At 39.1% G+C, this 15076-nt stretch overlaps 2 protein-coding genes across 5 annotated transcripts in view; one reads left to right on the top strand and one right to left on the bottom strand.

The window, feature by feature from the left end:
* Positions 1-211: 211 nt before the first annotated feature.
* LOC116732089 (fatty acid-binding protein, intestinal-like) lies at positions 212-2008 on the top strand. Its single transcript, XM_032582030.1, has 4 exons — positions 212-429; positions 613-785; positions 920-1027; positions 1621-2008. Exons 1-4 carry the CDS (start codon positions 363-365, stop codon positions 1669-1671), a joined length of 399 nt encoding a protein of 132 aa, XP_032437921.1. The 5' UTR covers positions 212-362; the 3' UTR covers positions 1672-2008.
* Positions 2009-8468: 6460 nt separating this feature from the next.
* LOC116732911 (RNA-binding protein with multiple splicing) overlaps positions 8469-15076 on the bottom strand; it is a 47345-nt gene continuing 40737 nt past the window's right edge. For 2 of the 4 annotated variants that reach the window (XR_004341905.1, XR_004341904.1), the window contains exons 7-8: positions 11636-11753; positions 8469-10583 (exon numbers count right to left, since the gene is read on the bottom strand). The gene's annotated coding sequence lies outside the window, so the exon portion shown is untranslated. Of the gene's footprint in view, positions 10584-11635; positions 11754-15076 lie in introns of those variants that run through there. The other 2 variants (XM_032583511.1, XM_032583510.1) reach the window with 1 other exon arrangement.

Genomic DNA, 15076 nt, shown 5'->3' with positions numbered 1-15076 from the left:
GAGTGACTGCCACTGGCAGCCAAACAAACAGCCCGCGCTTTTGTCTTTTTCCCTCCTCCCGCAGAACAGTGTAACAGTGTTCAACTGTGCCAGATTCACAGAAGGGAGGGGCCCTGTGCTCATTTATGAGCCCTTCCTCGAGGTCGCGCAGCAATCACCCTACATTTCAATGGCCACATCAGCAGACAGATAATCAGTGAGATAAAGGACAGCATCCTCCATGCCGGCTCGGTGAGGGTGAGAGTGGAGGGTGGGAGTTGACAGCGACATGGGGATGGGGTGGGTATAAATGAGGGCCAGTGGGCATTCTCAGTCACACGGTTGTCCCCAGTGCCTTGTAACCAGCAGAGACGCTTGCAGCCATGGCTTTCAATGGGACCTGGAAGGTTGACCGCAATGAGAACTACGACAAGTTCATGGAGCAGCTGGGTGAGTTGGTCAAATCAGGCGCAACCTGAAGGCACTTTAGGCTGCATAACTGTTCTGTTTATTTATTTTTTTTAATGCTGTGGCCTGTGTGAGGGTTAAGACGATAAGATGCACTGAACGTTCAACAGGTTTACTACTTGACTTATTTTGAATTTAAAAACATGCATTTTGAACATCCTCCAGGTGTCAACATGGTGAAACGCAAGCTGGGTGAGCACGACAACCTGAAGCTCACTTTTGAGCAAAATGGGGACAAGTTTCACATCAAAGAGTCCAGCACGTTCCGCACCAAAGAGATCGACTTCACCCTGGGCGTTCAGTTTGACTACTCTATGGCTGATGGAACCGACCTCGTAGTGAGTGCCAACAAATGGCTTAAATGCAACAAAATCAACAGGAAAATAATAATAAAAAAGAAACATAACAGGCTTAAAATCCCTGTAGAGGTTTAAAATTAATCTCTTTCTGTTTTCTTCTATTTCTTTACCAGGGCACATGGGTGCTAGAGGGTGATACGCTGAAAGGGACTTTCAACAGGAAAGATAACAACAAGCTCCTGATCACCACAAGATCACTGGTTGGAGGAGAGCTTGTGCAGGTCAGTGCCACTCATGAATCTGAAGTGAAAGATGGAGCCGCACTGCTGCATTTGCAAACTAAACTGCTGTTTATTTTCCCCAAGAAAACCGGATTTTCTTTTCATACATACAGCAGATCTCCAAATTTCATGCTTGCACATTGCCCACCATAATGGGGGTCATTTAAAAGTTTTCCCACGGCTCCCCTTTGCACTTGTTTGCAAGTTGTCAAGAATCGACCTACTTTTAAATTAGATGCACCGCTTTCTGAAAACCGAAAAAGTTGCATTCAAGAATTCCTGCTGAAGTTTTTGATTAAATTATTTAATGAATGGCATCTTTGAAGGTTGCCAGAACCAAGCAATCTTATCCTCTCTTTCTTGAGAAAGAAACCTTGAAGTGTTGTGTTTTAGATACGCCCATCATAGCAAACCACTAAGTCTGGAAAAACAACTTTATCATCTGCTTATAGAAAATGGGAAGATCGGCTTGTGTATAAAACTGTTTCATACAACAGTTTTTAAACAGCTGTCTGTATAAAATAAATTTCATGACTGCAATTTTTGCCATGCAATATCTCTATTCACCTGAACTTTATCTCTATTATCTGCAGAGTTACAGCTATGAAGGCGTGGAAGCAAAACGAATTTTCAAGAAGCAGTAACCAGGATCCAGCTGTTTATACTTGTACTTTTATATAGCTCACACAACTTTCTTTTCATCTTAACGTTAGAGAACAACCAACCCTAAAGTGTATTCTCAACTCATTCATTTTATCTACCTGAAAATGTTTTTATATATATGTACAAATGCTTTTGGGGATGAATCATTGTAAAGGTGCTGTACTGCCAATACTTGAGTGAAACAATAAACAGAAAGGTGTTGCCCCCTGACTGACAACTGATGACCTTGACAGACACATTTTGTACTCTGTGTCCAGTTCTCAGGCCAGGTCAGGAAGTCTAAATAAAGGGAGCTAAAAGAGCTGTTCCAACTGCAAAGCGTCCCTTTCTTTATTCTCAATTATCTCAATTACTGTGAATAACATCCAGCTGAGCTCAGAGGAAAACACAACTAGGACAGAATCTCAGCGCCAGTTTGAAGTCTTAGACGAAACAATAAAAGATTTATGGTTCTTCATGGCCTAAAGCAACCTAAGTTGGATGTGCTGGTTTCATTTGGCAACAGAAATGTTCAATAAATCTTTACACATGCCACTTTTTTTCCATTAACTGAGAAACTTTTGTGGGTTTTCAAAAATAAAGCTGGCCAATGAACTCTGGTAATGCTTGACGTCATCAAGATAAAAGGAAGATAAAAAACCAGAGGATGGTGATGAAACTACCGTGTTTACATACAACATAAGGCTGTTGAGATATCTTTCATACAACTTAACCGACATACTGTTCAAAACCTTGAAAGACAAGAAAGTTAATCTGCCATTAGGTTGAAGGAAAACAGCCCAATCTGCTGTAATGTTTACTCACCGCATTGCAATGTTTGCCTTTTTAGCTCTTTGCTTTAAATTTGAGGTAATCCGTGTGGATTGCATCATAGGGGAGTGACCTAAACTTGCAAGTCCCATGCCAATTATGATAGCGAGCTGTTATTGTTACTAAGCACAACGATCACATCTTCATAATTACATTTTTATGAGCATCTCAGTGTCTTTATCTTTATGATAGGGAGGATAGAGGAACTAATATTGCATTATTACCACACTCCAGAGTCTGATTTGAGGTGACTCACCCAGTGACTGTGGTGTGATGTTATTGAGATATCATGTGTTTGTCTGTAAGGAAAAAAGTGCTCTTTTAAAACTGAGGGCTTTTTTTTTTTATCACATGAAGCTTTAGTGGTGATACATGAAACAATGCTGCTCATTCTGTGGGTAAAAAAAAAAAAGCAACAACTATGTTTTCTTTTGGTCATGAGAAAGCAAAAATAAAATGACTCAATATGCAATAAGCACTGTTGACCACAAGAGGGCAAAGTGTGCTCATTTCATATCAATTTTGCGATTCAAACACAGAATATAGAATCATGGTGAAAGGATTTAGTAGTGACACATTTACGCTTCTCTGAGGATTGTTCAGATTAGTTTTGGGCGGCTAAGTAGTCAGATTGAAAAGAGCATAACATATTTATCTTATGACATATATTTTGACTTGACTGAGTGTCCAGTGTCTCCTCACGCAGACTGTCTGTGCCACCAGTGCAGGGCTTGGTCAACATTAGCAGGAGTTTGAACACGGATCTTTTCCACCATGATTTTGATACAAGAAGGGAAGATCCTAGATGTTTTTTTTCTCTGGCTTTGAAAAACCTCAAGGCTCGATACCCAGCATGCCAAATGGACCGGCAGAACTTATAAAGAAGAGATTTGAGAACAATGAGTTTTGACTCTTACCAGAAATCTGTAGTGTTTGTCAATAAAGCCTTTAAAAATGCTCTATATATTTAAATAGTGCTTCGAACTAGTCAGAACACAAAGAAATTGATACATAAATGAAAGGGTTGAGCAATGAAATCACAAAATTTACTTCTCATTCAAAACGTCTGATAATGACAGTTGTCGGACGTTTTGGGTGAATTATTGCATCAAGGAAACATGGCGTGGAGATCAGCCGGTGGTCCAGGTGGATTTCTGCTTGTCTGCATCACTGGCTTTAGTGTCTCTCCTCCCTTTAATACTACATCAAGGGTACTGCCTTCATCTTAAGATACCATTGCTTTACTAAAAATACTTTCTGTTGCCCTTGTGCAGTTTGGTGAGAAACTGGATTTTTGTTTTTTTTTAATAAGCTTTAATGTAGGAATCTCTGAGCTTAAATTTTTCAGTTCAATAACTGAAATTGTGTCTTTCATTTACATTTTAATTTATTAACATCATCATCCAAATACATCTGACAACTGACAGGCTGTAATGGTACGATCATCCCTACGTACAGCATCGATCCATCACAGCTCGCGCCCTGAGTGCCAACATCAATCATGGCGGGTGAGTCTGCCACATGTTGAGCTGACCGGGCAGAGGGAGTGATCAATTATAGGAGGCACCTTAACATAGTCTGAAACTCCCTTGCTAAAAAATAAAAAATAAAACATCACACTTAGTTAGTCTAAATGTTTCAGAAACTGGATCTATGTGAGCAGTTTGACGCCTCTATAATGCTTTTCTTGTCGCCGTAATTAGTGCGTCACCATTGTTGGTGTTGCACTTTGTAGATGGAGTCTGTAATTCCCTAAGATAACCAATGAGGGGCGCTGCTGGACTCCTGAATTTCCATTGAACAGGTTCTCTGGATTTATGATGTCATTCTGAGTCAAGCTATCATGTGACACTCACCATGTTTACACAGACACACACACACACACACACACACACACCCACGCACACACACACACACACACTCACTGTATGCTTGCTGGATATCAGTGTAGATTATTAATAAAATATCTTTGTGTAATTATCTGGAATCTGGTGAAGCAGACTGAAGCAGCATGGAATCTGTGGGAAAAGGGAAAGTCGTGGGAGACTTTAGTGTTTTGATTGCTGAGGAACTGAGGGCCCTTAAGCCCACTGCAGGGAGCTGGAAGCTGCGGCTGAGTGCGGAGCAGGAGGCAAACAACAGAAGGTGGACGGAGGAAAAGACAGAACAGGCGTAGATTTAGAGGGCAACCTTTTTCTCCTTCACTCATTTTCAGTTTGTTTAACAAAGGCAGTGAAACCGTCAGTGTGGGAGGGAGAGTCAGAGGTTGCCCGGCGCCACATTTTGACCAATCCGTGTTCAGATAATGACTGTGCAGAGACGCATCCAAGCTGTGAAACGATGACTTAGAAGTTAGTCAGTGATGAGTACAGTGTCCAAGCCCCGTCAAGACTCGTGCATTTTAGCTGTAAGTCTCTGGAGCTACTCTGTGGCACAGATTATCAGCTTCTGTTTGACTATGTAACAATGGCAGAAACTTGTTACAGTGAGAACTGCTGGCTGAAGCATGCAGATAATACCAACAAGCAAAGAAAACGAGGGTGCAAACAAAACGAAAACAGTATTAAAACAAAACTATTATCTAAGTAGGAGAAGTTATTTTATTCTCTTGCAAAGCAGCAGAAGGCTATTTATTCTGTACAGTATGTGAAAAATGACATAAATTTCCAGTCTGCTTTGGTGTTTCTTCTAATCTATTAGATTTTAAGGACATTTTATCTCCATGACGTCTTCAGGTGACCTCACAGATGCAAGCCAAAACTGAAATTTTCTTATGTTATGCTTGACATCACTGTGATGCTGAAAATGAAATCATTTCAGTTTGTGCCAAATCTGACCGGTATTTGGCACTTATGATTTCATGCATTTTGAGGAAAAATCTAGTACTATCAAAAGAAACTATAGCATTATGCTATTATTCTGCCTCACCTGTGTTTCACTTTTTGTTTGTTCTTTGAATTCAGATTTAAATTTATTCATTTTAAACAAGGACAGTATATGACAATATCCAAATGCTAAATATTTGTAAATGATCCAGATTTTAGAGAAAAGCTCATTTTCATCTGCCTGTATCTTGGCAGGTGCATGTTGATACACATATTGCAGGTAAGAGGTGTTTTTACAGCCCATGTCCACACCTCAGACTCATTTTGTGCTCCTCAAACCATTACCAAACTGCTTTTTAGTTTCAGGAAGGGTGAGTTGTCCTACTGTAAGAGGCCACAGTGATCAGAGGACACAATTTCCATGACAGAGTGAAGCTTGGATGTCAGATTACCATCCAAGTGAGTTGTAGGACACAAGGTTACTCCGAAAAGCACTGCCCAAAGTTGACTCAGCTGACTTGCCTTCGCGCCTCATGTCATTTGTTCCTGAGGCAAGTGGTGGACACACATTGCCATTGACGGTGCTTTCAGTAATGCGTAGCAGTGAGTATGGGGATCCTGATTAGTGACAACTTTCAACCAGCTTTAACATCTTCAACAATTTGAGCTGTATTAGCATATTCTTTGGATATGACTCCATGGGTCAAGCCTCTTCTACTAGCCAAGGCCGCTCACAGAGTCCATTGCTTCCTCCTTTGACCACTTTGACTCAGAATTTTCTGTTGGAGCAGCAATTTTAAAAACCCTTAAACACTCAACCATCACAGTTTTGACTCTTGGCAAGCTTAAGACATTAACATAGCTAAGTTCATTTCTTCACTGTTAATTCACGTGTCAGATTGAACCAGTCAGTGGGACCGTTTTTATTTCTTTGTGCTGTTCAACAGGTGACACAAGTGATTTGTGACTAGCATGAACAAATCGCAACATATGATTGATATATATACAGTACAAACCAAAAGTTTGGACACACCTTTTAATTCAACGAGTTTCCTTTATTTTCATGACTATTGACATTGTAGATTCACACTGAAGGCATCAAATCTATGAATAACACATGTGGAAATATGCACTAAACAAAAAAGTGTAAAACAACTGAAAATACCCCTTATATTCTAGTTTCTTCAAAGTAGCAACCTTTTGCTGTGATTACTGCTTTGCACACACTCTGCATTTTCTTGATGAGCTTCAAGAGGTAGTCACCTGAAATGGTTTTCACTTCATAGGTGAGCCCTGTCAGGTTAATAAGTGGGATTTCTTGCCTTATAAATAGTCATGAAAATAAAGAAAACCCATTGAATTAGAAAGGTGTGTCCAAACTTTTGGTCTGTACTGTATATATATATATTTTTTTTTTTTGCAGTGATCCAATATTTATTAGTAAATACTGGTACAGGAAATACACAAACAACCCAGACAGCAATTTTGACCAATAAGTGCTGCTTTTCCGTTTCTCCTTGGTATGTGTCTTTTGTTTGACATTCCTCTGTTGGAAGATAAGACACTTTAAAGGCATCGCAAACAAGTCTTTAATGAACTCCTTAAAGGGGAGGAACGTCGCTCTAATGTGTTGCAAGTTGGGTTTTATGATTGCATGCATCCACATGAATATTCCTCTCTCTTCACAAGACACTTTTATCCACCACTTTTCTCCTCCGTGACAACGTGTGACCGCCCCTCAGATGTGTGCTAGTGTGTGTGCGCCATGTGAGAAGCTGCTATATGCTGCCTGACAGATGAGAGCTGAGACAGTATGGAGGGAAAGTAAATTGGCTTTGGCCTCTGTCTCAGGTGTAGCCAGCTCCTGGGTTTGCCAGGCTATTCTTATAGAGGGCAGGGAGAGGTCTCCAGCTCCCCCGGTACAAAAACCACTTTATAGTATCCCACATCATGTTTTGATGGCCCCCAAGGAGTGGAGGGTGGGGGTGTTATCCGATGACAAGTGTGAAAGAGGGAAAATGGAAATGGCACCATGTGCAGGTGGATTTCTAAATGGTCAAACGGTGTCGTCTAATTTTCTCTAGCAGGCCTTCTTCTCTTTTGTGTTCATTTATTTCTGTTTGCAGTCTGAACAGTAACATCTTTTACTAGAGACCACATCAGATATATTGAATCAGTAGTTTTACAAATTTGTATTCAGGGGTTTTGTGAGTGATTTAAACATAATAGTGTTTTAGGAGGGCAGTTGGGAATAAACAAGACACTAATTCTGCAAGAAAAATTGAAGCTGGGCATGTATTGTTGTATTTTTGGCTGGTATGTCAGATAAAGGTTTTCCCATTATCTCTAATGCCCACCGATAAAAGAAATATCAGCAACAAGCAAAAGAGAAAAAAAGCTTCTTCCTTTTTTTTGCCATACTAGGAACTCTTGTTTAAATATTATCTAAACAGACAAAAAAAAAAGCATAATCAATCATTACAAACACTAAACTTTCTTTCAGTTTTAATTGTGACAAGCTTTTGTCGCTTCATTAAAATGTATCACGTTTAATTTTGTTTGCTTTGAAAATGGAGTCATTCATCCAGCTGTGATATTTTTATTTCTTCTTTTACTACACAGTTCTTTAAGTGTGTGACATTTTGCCCTTTTAGTCTTATTTTTTTAATGGAGAACCTTCCCACTACTACACTATAATGTGCTATTTTTGTACTTTTCAGTAGCAAAAATGCCTGATTAAGGGGAAACAGTTACTTTGTAACATTACATTGTGCGTCTTATCAAATACATCTAAATGTGTTTTTTTTTTAATTCACTACGTGGACAAAAACAAGTCGGAATATTAAAAAATTTTTCCACACTTGCTTGATTTTAATTCATTTTGTGATGTCATCAATAAATAACCAAATCAAAATAAGTTCTCTTGTATTGAGTGGGGTTTTTTTTGTACAATCCTGAAGGGGAAATTCACCCAGCAGTGTTTTTTTTTATTTCGGTCTACATTTGTTAGAGGGGAAATAAAACTATCTTAAAGTGAAAACATTCACGATGCCTTCAACTACTGTATATCCTCTATTTTAACAAAGAGTCTGATAATTCTTTTTTTTACCTAATTTTATGATAAATAAATATTAGTCACGACAGCAGCTTTAATCTCAATCTTTAATGGCAGATTTACCCAAATGTCTTCATTTAACATATTCATAAAAACGGCTCCATTAGATCACCTTTTTTTGTGTGTGTGTTTCAAACCAACAAATTTCTGCAACTCACTGAGGTCAAATTCCTCCTCACAGTGGCTAAAGTACATAAATATCAACAGCACTGTAAGCATTAAGAAAAAGAACAAACATGCCGTGAACATGCACAACACACAGTTACACACACTGAACCAAGCAAAGAAATATCTTTCATTAACAGAGGGGTCATCTCATCAACCTCCAGGAAATTTATGTACCATAAGGCTGGAAAAACATGAAAAGATCTATTTGTTCTCCGACTTTCACAGTGAATTACAGGAGTATTCACATATCAAACACAGACTGTTCCAATCAGACAGCTACAAACCAAAAGAAGCAAATGATTATACAATTGAACTTACAATAATACTTACAGTGAATCATACAATAGGCATCTTCTATGATCTTTTAAAAGAAAAAAAAAAACACTCACACTTTTTTTATAAATACTTGTTCTAATAAATTTGGCTCCACACTTGGTTTAAAATTGTAAAAGCAAGAAAAAGAGAAAAGGTCTTCATGTACTCAGGTGATATGGTCCACCGTTATATGACGCATATTATTATTCAACATGAAGAAACACTGAGAAATGTACATGACTCAACTCGTCCTAGATTATCTTAAATATCTGGGTTAAAGATTACAGGGAGTATTGTTTACTTCTTACAGCATTTCAGTGTTTTTTTTTTTTCTTTAGCGCCACATCTGTATCAGAAAAGTACCAGAATCGAGTACAAGCGCTTGATTTTTGTACAAATGGGACGAGGATCATAATTTTGTCATTAAAAATGTCACAGAAACATGATCAGTTCATGATATGTTGCACAGCATATGTTATTGCAGAAAGACACCAGATTAGAAATTATTCCCCCCCCCCACTCATCTCGATCATTAATATGCAAATACAAACTCGACAAAAGCTAGTTGAATCACGCAGGCTTCCTAAAAATAGACAAAAGAGACAAATCGTTTAAAGTGAAAATTCGTTCAGATGCTGAAGGACTCTTTGGAGTGACACCAAGAGGGACATGCAGCAAAAATAATATCTTACTTCATAAGAAATATCAGACCGAGGACTACAAAGCAGTGAGACATTGAATTCTAAATAGCACACCAGTGTAAGAAAAGAAAAAAAGCCTTTGGTCTTTTTGTTTCTCTGTACTTATCTGTTGTCCTCTTGCTACAAAATGAAGGAGCAGATTTCTAATAATAGTGGAGTTGAGTTTGCGAGTCGTTGTCGTCTCTGGGGTCACTTTTTTACTTTCACCGGCGATGGCTTTAATCCTGTCGATGCCTCCACTGGCACATCTGATTATGACAGCCTACAGCGCAAAAAAAATGGGGACTTCTGATTTAACTTGGCTCAATGAAAAAAAAAAAAAAAAGGAAAAATTAGCAAACCAAAATCTACAGATTGTTGTGTAGAAAAGACAAAGAGGCAAACTGATATGACTGCTTTGGTATGGAAGGACAACTTGTAATTTTATAAATGGCACAAAACACCAAAAAAAGGCAAAAATCAAGGTATGACAATTTCTCATACACAACATGAACCGATCAAAACATTTCAACATTGTCTTGATTACAAAAATACTTTTTTGTACTTCTTTAAAATATCTAAAAATGTACAGCATTGTTGTTTTTTTTTATTTATTTATTTTTTTTGCAAAGTCATGCTTCGACATGTATTTATTATAATAACATTGATATGAATGATATACAGAATAGTAATAATTCTAGTATTATAACAACATTACTCAAAAGCACTTTGGCCACACTTCCATGGATCTACTCCTGTGGTCTTTCCGTACGCGACGCCATCGGAAAACGCGGACCGTTTCCATCGTACGAGTCAGAGGAGGTGTAGCCAAAGCGCTGCCTCTAAAAGCTCGAGTATGTAACAGTATAAAAAAATCTAATAGAGTTGCAAAGACTTCGGGAAGAGGTTCGGGATGGGTGCTTGATGTGCGATGGAGGCTGGGGTCTAGTATGTCCTGAAGCCCATAAGGCTGCTGCTGCCTAAGGGAGAAAAATACAAAAGGAAGAAAAAGAAGATAAGACTGTACAGGATCCTGCACATTGCAGCTTAAACACTAATGAAAACACAAGGGGACCATGCAGAGCTGAATGACACACACAGATTCTAAAAAAAACCATGAAATCTTGTATAAAGACACATGCCCTCAAGTCCCGTCTTGGATTCCCCCTCAATCTCTAATATTCGTAATATCTGCAAAACCACACAAACTTTCATCTGAAAAATAGTCACAGTATAAAGATAGAAATATCTCTATAAAATCTAGGCAGTGATTTGGAGAAAATACTCACACCCCTTGAATCGCCGTCCTGCTCCAAACGCAGTCTTCAACGTACTTTATTGGGATTTTTTTTTGCTAAAACAAAATAGCTTTGACTGCATGTAGAGCCTCCGTGAACGTCGTTTTTTCAGCCTTGCCACAATTTCTCAACGGCATTTAGGTCTAAACTTTGACTTGGCCATTCTGCTATATGTAAATTGTCCTATTGTGGCTCTGCCTGTATGTTTAGGATGGTGTATCTTCTAGCAGATTTTCTACCAGGATTGTCCAGTCTTTGCCTCCATCCACTTCTCTTCCCATGAACTATAATCCACTTCCGTGTCTCTGCTGAAAATCAGCTTCCCCACAACATGAAGATGCCACCATCATGTCTGCCTACGGGCACATTGTGCGTTTTTCTGCCACAAACTTTTTATTTCTGTGTAGCCCAAACGTCTGAGCAGACATCCTGAAAGAGAATGTACTTTCCTCTAACTATGACTGCATCTAGTTCTGAAAAAAAAAAAATTTATACACAAAAAACCTGCTCAGATGAAAGCTGACACAGTGTTAAAAATGTCTTAGTGGTTAGGTTTGAGCCAGCAGATGTATGCGGAGGTGTGTCACTTTTTATCTTTTTCACACACAAAATCTTACACAGTGTGACAGAGCAGACACAAACTGCTTTGGTGGACACTTTGGTGGGTAGGTGGGATCTACACCTTGCTGCCTAGCTGTCCTCTCCTGTTGGAATCAGCGGAGGAAAAAACTCACCGACGGTGCGCTGCTGCAGGATCTGGAAGCAGGTCATTCCTCCTAATTTCTAAAAGGAAAAGAGGCAAACAGCAAAGCCCGTCACAGCCGGCCACGGCCACCATCACACATCAGGAACCTAAGGATGCAAAGAAAACCCAACATGTCCAATTAGTCACCCGAGGACGAGACATATGACTTTTGAGTGCAGATGTTTGACACACACAAAGAAATCAGAAGGAGATTTTTAACTTGACTGATGACCAGCTGGTAGAAAATTCAATGAATATTTCATTACCAAGCGTTACCATGGTGCACCTACAAAAAAGACTTTTTTTGTATAGAAGTCATTACTGCAGGAAGCATGCTGAGTACTTCAGTAAAGAGTTTAAATAGAATATAGAAGGACATATATTAAAGAAGCTACTTAAAAAGAAAATTTATTTTCAACAAAATGTGTAGACATGTCTGTGATTCACTGAGGCTCCAGGAGAGCAAGACTTTCAGCATAACAGGAAGGTTCTCCTCCTGTTGTGGATAAAACCTGCCTGTGATCCTGCTGATTTGATAATGTTGGCAAACTCAGAAATAAGTCAGAGTTAAAGAAAAGATTGTCTAGGGAACAAAGAGGCTGCTGTTTTTGTAATTCCAGCTGCACCAACTGTACCAGTTGATATTGTAAGACCATAAACAGCTTGAAATGTGAACAACATAATCAGTTTGTTGTTTTAAAACAAATTGTAAAGCAGCTGCCCACTGCAGAGGGCAAAATCAATATTTGGCAGTGCAAAAACCAGAACCTCAAAGTTGGTCAGAAAATTCAGATTTCCATTTGTGGTAGGGTTCATTTAAAGGTGGGAAAAAACAACAACTTGTTTGGTACTTTAAACCACTTGTACCAGTTATCACACTTTGGTCTGACTAAATAGATCTTCCTGATTAAAAAATGTAGAAAGACTCAAAAAGTACTAAATGTACCAGAACCTTTGTTTGATATGCAAAGTTTGATAAATAGACTAAAGGAATTTGGCTTTCTTGCTAGAGGAGTTTTACTCAACATCCTGGATACACTCAACTGTTTTCCCAGAAAATAAAATCTCTCCTCTGATTAATAAACTGATGTTGACCTTTAATGTCACTGGCCTCTCCTTTTGTTTTTCTACAAATCTTTCAAGCCCAAACTTGAACTGTGACACACAGGATGTCTCAAGTACTTATGTCAAGCTTCTCCAAGACTATCTGTACCTTCCACAACATCCCACCACCAGCGGATCGTAAAGAAAGGTCAGACTTCCTCGCCAGATGCACCTCTAAAAATAGACCTCTCTCTGAGACTCTGGTAACTTGAGTTCAGAGGAGTTTTGGGCCACTCTCTGGAACAATAAACAACTAGAAAGTCATCCGTAATCTTATGAGAAAGAAAGAGACTGGCAGACTGACATAGTCAGAGAGAACAGACTTGGAAACTGCTTCTTGAGAACAATGTTTTTTGTTTTAAGGGAGTAAGGATGCTTGAACTAACTGATGCCCCATTGCGCGTTCAATCAGGGATGAGGGAATCGATGCGTTATACAGCCGCTTGGCTAACCTGACGGGACGCTTGCTTCCACATCACCCTATTTGTTCTGGCTGAGACGCCAAGGTTAAAGACTGGGTTGATCATTGAACATGTCTGCACAGATTAAGGACAGGTTTAGTGAATTTTAGGCTTAATATGTTACAGCCAATATCTTGGTTCTGTTGCATAATGTGAGATAGGTAAACAAGCAGTGTTTGAGAGAGAAGGGGTGTGATTGGGTTTCTCATGAATGCATGAGCTGTTTCTTTTTTTGTAACGTAGCGAATTTTCTCGCTTGTTATCACCGATTGTCGGTTGTGTGCTGTGACTAAAAGGTACAGAGGACTTGTTAAATCATCTAATAAGAGCGAAATTCCAACAAGTAATTGATTTCAACCATGGTAATGGAAACAATTGTCTTGATTCTTTTGTTAGACATAGTATAGTTTTAGATTTATGTCAAAAAAAGCATTCAAGCATGAAGTTTCGGTAGCTTGTTAAGCCAGGCTACGCATAAGTCTGTTAACTCAATGCCAAAGCACAAAAAACATCAGCAAGTGAAGTTAAAGTTTAAAAAGATTGTGAACAGAAATATTCAGAAAAGGTCTGAACAAATATGGCTTACAAGGGTTACCCAGTAGAAACACCTTTCTAACAAAAAAAAGTGTGATGCTGGAGGACATATTTAGTACGTTTCCTCACTCTGTTTCTTTCTCCTATTGCTCTCCATCTGAGCATTACTTGAAGTTATTGCTGCCATTAGCTTTATGTTCTCATTTTGTCATTTCAAAGAAGTTACATCAAGCCAGATGTTTCTGTTTAGCAAAAAAGCCTTCCTGGAAGGGGAACTCAGCTGAGCTATTGCTAACAATAGCATTACTTTCATGTTCTATCGATGACACATATAGTCACCTTTCTCTCACCTTGTCTTTGTTCTAGATAAAGCCACTGAAGGGGATATTGCTGTTTTTCATCCAATTGATTTCAGAGTTTATTTACATTGCTATAAAACCACTAAAGGAGCTACAAACTTAACTTTTAAAATTTTCTTTAACATAGAAAATTCTTCTGGATCAGCGGTTCTGTGCTTTTTTTGTTGGTCTGCTCTGTTTTCTCAAACCCAAACTTGGTTGTGGCAGACGGACTCTCATACTAAACCTGGTTCTGCTGGAGGTTTCTTTCTGTTAAAAGGGAGTTTTCCTTTCCCAAGGAAAAACCGTCTGTCCTGAGCTGTGTTTACATGCCAACAATTGCTGCTGGGGAGGTGGGTGGTGGTGAATGCAGCTGCTGACATGCAGCTCCTGAGACCTGATGCAGCTACAGTGTATGCCTCTGTGTGTTTGTGTGACTGTGTGTCAGCAGGGGATGGAGGAATAAAGTCCCACTTCCTTATTAGAAAGGGCCCCAGCTGGCCCAAAGCTCTCCTTCAATTGGAGTTAGTCCAACATCGCACAGGAACCACTGGTTTTGTCAGGCTATTGGCCAAAAACCTCCTCAGGGCAGACAGCCAGACAACACACACGGACACCCACACACACATATATATATATATATATATATATATATATATATATATATATATATTGGTCTCTCACAGGGTCACAGACAAGCCTGCATGATAGGGGTTCGCACTCCCCCCTAGCATGTCTTGTCAGATGGAAAATACGGATTACCTTTCCCTGCAGTTCACCATGCATTAACGTCCACTGTTAGGTTGTCTTTGGAGCGAGCTCTTTGCCAGAGCATGAATGTCAAATACAATTCAGCTTCATGAGCTTTCAGATGAATGAAGCGACTCTGAGTATCCAGGGGGGTATTACAACACAAAGCTAAAAACTTAATCAGCTTCGAAAAGTCAGTGGCTTTCTGTTTGAACTTGCAAGCAGTAGTAAATGTACTTCTCA

This window comes from Xiphophorus hellerii, chromosome 14, assembly GCF_003331165.1.
Source record: "Xiphophorus hellerii strain 12219 chromosome 14, Xiphophorus_hellerii-4.1, whole genome shotgun sequence".
In the NCBI taxonomy this organism is placed as follows: Eukaryota; Metazoa; Chordata; class Actinopteri; order Cyprinodontiformes; family Poeciliidae; genus Xiphophorus; species Xiphophorus hellerii.
Note: the sequence above shows the minus strand (reverse complement) of the source record. Positions and strands in the feature narration are given on the sequence as shown.